The 6,751-nt window shown below is 50.8% G+C and overlaps 2 protein-coding genes across 2 annotated transcripts; one reads left to right on the forward strand and one right to left on the reverse strand.

Annotated features, from left to right (window-relative positions):
- Positions 1-3,440: 3,440 nt before the first annotated feature.
- On the forward strand, positions 3,441-4,655 carry CABS01_16872 (uncharacterized protein; the record flags this gene model as incomplete). Its single annotated transcript, XM_060550201.1, has 1 exon — positions 3,441-4,655. The coding sequence occupies one exon, from the start codon at positions 3,441-3,443 to the stop codon at positions 4,653-4,655; it is 1,215 nt and encodes a 404-aa protein (XP_060402139.1).
- An 817-nt stretch (positions 4,656-5,472) lies between these two features.
- On the reverse strand, positions 5,473-6,221 carry CABS01_16873 (uncharacterized protein; the record flags this gene model as incomplete). The annotated part of the gene is made up of 3 exons (XM_060550202.1): positions 5,473-5,619; positions 5,683-5,982; positions 6,123-6,221. The coding sequence occupies 3 exons, from the start codon at positions 6,219-6,221 to the stop codon at positions 5,473-5,475; spliced, it is 546 nt and encodes a 181-aa protein (XP_060402140.1).
- Positions 6,222-6,751: the final 530 nt, after the last annotated feature.

A 6,751-nucleotide genomic window follows, 5' to 3' on the forward strand; every position in this document is an offset into this window, starting at 1 on the left:
AGTATTGTTGCAGGGGCATATACGATGCAACGACCTGTAAGGGCAACAACCCGTGGTTTAAGGAGACGTGTCCGGACGCATATAGCTACGCTTACGACGACCAAGACGCCACATTCACGTGTGGCTTCCGGAATGTGACGATATACTTTCACTGTTCATAAGATCTCCAGGGTCTTTCTGTTCTAGGCTTGCGGATGTAGGCCATGGTACATAGCAAGGAATACTGAGTAAAAGTGTGGGAAGGGGAAACGGCAAGTGTACCAAGTGATCTCTAGTGCTCATCGGGCATGCCAAAATTTTACAGTCGTAAATGAAACTAAATCTTCTTGTCATGGATGGCATGCATATGTGACGTAGCAACACACTCTATATCTAGCCTTCTATAGAGCAGTCAGGCAGCTTCTAACCTACTGCCTCGTAGTGATAGAGATTGAGTCTGAGCGATGTGTTACAGGAAGATTAGGGCAAGTGATCGTGACGCAAAGCAACGACTTGAACAACAACAACAACTCCAATATCACTATTCCTTGTTCTATATTGAACAAACATACCGACCAGGACCCAGGTGACTAAACTGAAACAAAGCACCAGCGAATCCATCGCTCTGTATATCTCGCCACAAACGCCACAGTGGGCCAAAGCGACGTGGTCACCGTGAAGGATCGGATCATTGGTATATTGCCCACGTCAACCATCTGGAGATATCAGATGACACAGGAGAACAACGTGGGTGGACTTTTGATTCTTTCCCGAATTGAATGGCGTAAGCCCCGTTTCTGCTTGCCTCTGGCAGTCAACCCGAATTTAGAACAGGCACGATGGCAATCCTAGAATCACAAAGATGTGGTGGATATCAGCCAACACGATGCGCTTATCGCGTTTGCCCACGACTCTCGCAAAGAATGAGAGCATCGAGACGCCAAAAAACCCCACCTGAAGGAATAGAGTCGCCTTGGAGTGCAATAGAGCTCACGGCTCCACTTAGGATAAGTGTGCACCATTCCCCATCCGCAATTCGAGCTGTCTCCGTCTTATTCAGCACTACCTTGCCTTTCATCTCTGTTTTGCTTCCAAAATATCGACCGCGAGCTCACGAGAGAAGCACGATTTGAGCGTGGATGTCGAGGCCCGCTGCTAATGTGAGGGTTGAATGTCCTCACGTTGTGAATGCGAGGCGGAGGCTGTGGAAGACGTCCAGACGTAATGCCTATCTTGTTGAGAAGTGGAGATGAAGTTTGGACACTGCCGCTTGACAATCTGGAGGTCAGAGGCTGTTGTCGTTTCTGCCAGACAAGATAAACAAGAGCTGCGATTGCGGCCAGTACAGCTACGACACACATAGTATACGCAAGAGCTTGGCCACCGATGATGCTTCCTTGTGACGGCGGCAGTGCATGCGCTTCAACAAGCGATTCTTCCGCTGGGAATGTCGCTGTTGTCGTTGGTAACGATCGCGGCCTGATGTTGGAAAAACAAACGGTAGTGTACGCAAGAGATAATGCAAATGAGCACCGGCCCAATCTCATTGCGTTCATTTAGTTTCAGGTCAGAGATGCCTGTCGGATTGGGGGAGACCGCATTTGTACTGAACGGATGGCAGCTCTAATATCTGTCTGCCCTTCCGCGAAATGGTTATCAGATTAACACAGCAACATCTCACCGCTTCTGAACAATGACAAATTGTGATGCCTTGACGTAGTGTTGTCATCATGCTTTTGAGTAATCCGTACGAGCGGTCGGGCAGTCTTATCTGTTTTCGTTCTGTTAACGGATCCTGTCCGAAAGTTGCATTCGATACCAGAATGTCACATTTCAACCTAGCTCTCGTCGCTGTGGTTCGTAGTCATCTGGGGTCTTCTCTCTTGAGTGCATTGAATTGAATAATCTCGCTAGTTGGATCACGCTGGGCTGTGCGACGAATGATGAAGGAGCAATGGCCAGTGCGGACTCGCGGCACACAAGACAGGGGGCGAAGTGGTCTCATGGCCGGATTAGAAGAAAGTTTTGATAAAGTGATAGACGATGTATTTGGTCGTCGTGGCCTGCGGCACTTCACGCTACGTAATTAACCTTCCGGACGTATGGAGTAATTAATGACTCCACCTATGCTGCTACGACGAAAGCACAATGTTGCTGAGTATATGGGACGACTAAACCTGGAAAGCCCTTACAGCGAATCGCGCGCTCAAGCCCCGACTCACTGACCTAGAAAGAAAGGAAGCCAGCTTGCAACTCTCTCGCAGTCACGACGCTGCTGATCGTTCCAGACACGGGCGTTGTACCGAATGCGAGTAAATGTTAACAGCTGTCGACTACGGTCTTAGACGCTTATAAGTCTGGAGAAGCTGCCTGAGATACTCTTTGATCGATAGTCGGGCCTCTCTGGCCACTGTTGGTCTGTTCTGGACTGTCTGTTCGCACACGAGACACCGTGAGTCTTGGGAGTATGTACCTGTGGCGCATGAGATTTCATTTGTTTTACAGAGCCGTTGCCGCGTCACCTACAGTAGCCACAGATCAAGCTTCCGCAGCAGGGCAACTCGAGTGAAAACATCGCCAACTCGGAGCAGATTGAGCATCGTAAGTTGACAGGGACAGAGTTCATTTCGTGCTGATTCTCAGTCAATCATGGGCATTGATTGTCACTTCTACAAGAGATGAACAGCAAAAGTAGGTGCGTTCCGCCTTGATGCGTCTCACTGTCGTTTCTGCTGTTAACATTATGCCTTCTGACGCGTCTTCTCCGCCATTTGCCTTATCGCAATGGAATAATAAACATAAACGTCTTGAGTGATTTTGCATGTTTGTTGGTTATGTTAGCCTTTACTCTTGTTCGTTGTCTGATGACGAGACAGGATTCAATGGACTTCGCTGCCCACTTTGACACACGCCCCACCTTAACCACCCGACCACGTCCGAGCGTTTCGTCTGGAGATCAGGTAAGGTACTCAGCAACAGCAAAATGCAGAGGAATACAGAGCTCATTGAAGCAGCTGCATAGACTGCGCTTTGAGTTCTCAAGGAAGCTTAGCGCAGAAGACTTACACAATCGAGTAATCATGTGACTGGCCGCCTTGTCATCAGCCTGCTTGGCAGGCTTGTGTTTCCATTCTGTCTTTTTCGTTCACAATCGAGACGTCAGGCGCCAGACACCGACCACGTCGAGTATTACATGATGTCTCACAAGAGGGTATTAATAACCGTCTTACGGCATTCTTTAGGACATCGGAAGAGTGACGTGCGGCGCATCACGAGTGAAAATGGGTCCCCATGCAGACTACCTCGTATGGCGTCAATACAAGACGGTCGACACTTCAAAGCAAAGAGCTTGCGTTTGCGTCTTCTGTAGCGCTCGATATAATCTAAACAGTCCAGTCGCCTGCGATAGGGACATAGCTTGTACTTAACCTACCTAAACACATCTAGACTTCTACTCTAGCATGAACGCTCGAACACAGCCTTTGACACCTACGAGCTCCTATTCGGGCGAAACGCTCGTTGGCGATGAGTCTCCGCCATCTCCATGGTCTCCCAGATACAGTGTCGCCTCAACACTGGTGGATGAACCCGGGCATGGTCCCGACGTGGGGTCGGCAGACCCGGCGACGAGCTTACTGGCCGTCCGTGCGTGGCTTAGGTCGTCTTCAGCTGGCCATTCACCGTCCGAAGCTCTCCGCCCCGATGACTCCGGCGTCCACACGGACACGGCAGACGCCAGTCCGAGTAGCCCTGGGGCGGAAGAAGAGCAGCGGGAAAACCCATTGACGCCGGCGAGCTCAACATCAGACAGTACCTTGGTCGGCTCTCCCACCGACTCGTGGTCCTCCGGCCAAGCGACGATTCACTCGTCAGCCGAGGACGACTTGATTGAATCCGTCAGAAGCCACCGCCTGGAGCAAGTCGAAGTTCTCTGTCATGCTGGTGTTTCACTGTCTGCTGCCAATTCCGAGGTCCTCTGCGACGCTTGTCTCCACGGCACGCAGATGATCGGCACGCTAGCTTACAATCCCGCCCACAACTTCGCAGGCAGAGTTGCCAATGCGTACCGTGACTATATCTTCCATGCAGTGCTCAGAACGCCAGCTCGTGACTTTTACCAGGACAATACCGCCTACCAGCAGCCCGGGCGCGTACGGAAGATGGACGTAGTCTGCGACCTACTCACCCGAGGAGTGGATCTCAGCTTGCGCGACAGGATTGGAGACACAATTCTACACACCGTGTGTGGCGATCTTGGCCCGCCCGACCTAGACAACGAGACTGAAGGGTACCCGTTCCTCAAACTCTTTCTTGGGCGTGGTGACGATGGCCACGGAGAAGGCGTCAGAGGCGCGTGCATGTCTCTGATCAACGCACAGAACAGCGGGTGGATCAACGAGGAAGGCCAACAACAGACATTCTGGCATACGCCTCTGGGTGTCGCGATTCTGTATAACAACCTCGCGTGCGCCAGACTGTTATTGGAGAACGGGGCTGATCCGAACATACCTGGAGAGTGGGGCGAGCCGCCCGTTTACTTTGCTGTGCGCAACGACAGCCTCGCGGCCGTGAATTTGCTCCTCGACGCTGGTGCCGAAGTCACCGTTAAGACGCACTCGCAGATCCGCTCCAACCAGGTCCAGGCTGCACTTCGGTCTCGAGGTAGGGCTGGGTAAGCATAAGACGTTATGTTACGTATACGTATACTTTTTGCGGCGGCGGCGGCGGCGGCGGCACACACGGTGGTTTGTTGCAGTTGCTTCGCAACGAGTGAATGGGAAAATTGAACCGGAAAAGATGACGAATTAAAAATTTCAGGCATCACAGAATATGTCTACCTACTAGAGCTCTCCATAGGGCGTTGAAGAACTGGACTCCAGCATGGTTTTCGCAACCCCTCCAGCCGCTTTCAGATCTCGCCGACAACTAGGGCCGGGGTTGGGAACGAAAGGGGTGCGGGACTGATCGGCATCTTCTTTTGGGTTTGTCATTGACCGTTATCACGATAGAAAATAACAGCATAACCTACTTGGGTACGACATATTGCCACAGTCGGTCTGCCATAGGTAGAATGACGTAGAGGGAAGAAATCCTAGATAAATAGTTCTTATAAGTTATATTGCGGTGTTTGTGCTAAGGGTTCGGGAGTGGCCTGTAACTGGTGTAGCTTGTTGTGCCGCCCAGCACATCCGAAAAGTTGGGCCCACTCTCTCTCCCACCAATTGAACGAAACAACGCCCAACGTTAAGCTAAAAGAGTTTTCGACTGGTTGGTGTGATCACGCGTGCCCTGCCTTTAGTGGATTCCTTTACATCGAAGGTATCGTTTGTTCTTCAATACGCTGTCCATAACACTGACCAGAAACAAGCAGCAAAACAGGGCATAATCGGCTATTGTTCTCTTTCGACGCTTCCTAATAGTAACATCTGTCTATTTGATTATTTCCGTCCGATATCAACGGTAATTCGACGAGGTACCCCCGGGATTGTAACGTTAGGAGGAACCCTGAGGAACATTTTGTCTGCCGCTAAAACTTGGTCGTCGTTCCTCACACGTCAAGCCAAGCCGCAAGCATTGATTGCAAGAAGGGCTCTGGCCGTCACATTGCGAATCGCTACTTAGCAGGCATGAGAAGCAGACCTAGTTGGGTGTTAGTCGTTGGCACGATAATCATAATACGATGTAAATGGGGCGGCGACTCGCCACTGAGGGGGGCAGTTGAAAGTCTGTACCCGGGTTGTCCACGACTGATTGCTCGTCTACAGTGGCCATAGAGGTATGCAATGCAAACGCTGAAGTTCCATCTAGCTCGGGTATACTTTCGAGAGGGACTCCAAGCCAATGATCGTCGAAGGTGGTCTCGTGCCGCCCTGGTTTCGAAGAGAATTCGGTGTGAAAAGATGGTGTGACGGACTTATGAGGCGGACTCATCGATTTAACGCTATGTTGCAGATTCGACGACAGACGCCAATTCGACCGGCCGCTTTGACTCTTGATGAATGCCTGCATGATTAAGCAGATGTATCTGGTGGAGTGCGTGGAATTTGGCCATGTTGGAAAAGCCAAACCGAACATCTTGGCACCAAACATTCTAGCACCATTCACTACTGTGTAATATGATGACCGCAAGCGGAAGCACTGACCTGGTGTACACAGAGAGTGTGGCGGATGCTGCTCTTGACCCAGGGCACGCCATCGTCCACGTGGCATTCGAACCAGTCGTAAAGCTGATTGAGACTCATAGGCTTGTTTCCATTACGAAGAAGTGCTGTGCGGATCAGCTCTGAGTAAGGTTTTCTCGCGGACTGCTTTCTTCGAAGGGTTGGTGGAGCCGTCATTGTACTAGATCTCCTGTCGCATGGATCTCGACTTCTCTGCGGATTAAAGTCGAGAGTCGGATTGCCTAACCCTCTTGTGTGGGTAGTCATATATATGTACGTTTCGATGTGTTCCTGCTCTCTGCGGAATTCTCCTGAAGTGATTGGCTTTGTCCATGTCATGCCCCTTGTTATGGAGCGTCGTTTCGATCCCTTTACCATGAATCAAGAGATGGCTTGAGGAGATACCGAAGCTTGCCAAGATATTTAGCTGAAATGTTAGTTATGGTCAGGATAACCGGTATCACACCGCGAAAACAACGCCAGAACCGACAGTCGGCTCGTTCTTTGCTCCGAACATACGGCATCACTGGCAGTCCCACGGGTCTGGCACACATAATCGCACAAGACGCACAAGGTATATCTTCACCGAAAGGACCGGGCTCACATCGTTA

This window comes from Colletotrichum abscissum (genome assembly GCF_030869225.1).
Source record: "Colletotrichum abscissum strain IMI 504890 chromosome Unknown Scaffold_184.1, whole genome shotgun sequence".
Lineage (NCBI taxonomy): Eukaryota > Fungi > Ascomycota > Sordariomycetes > Glomerellales > Glomerellaceae > Colletotrichum > Colletotrichum abscissum.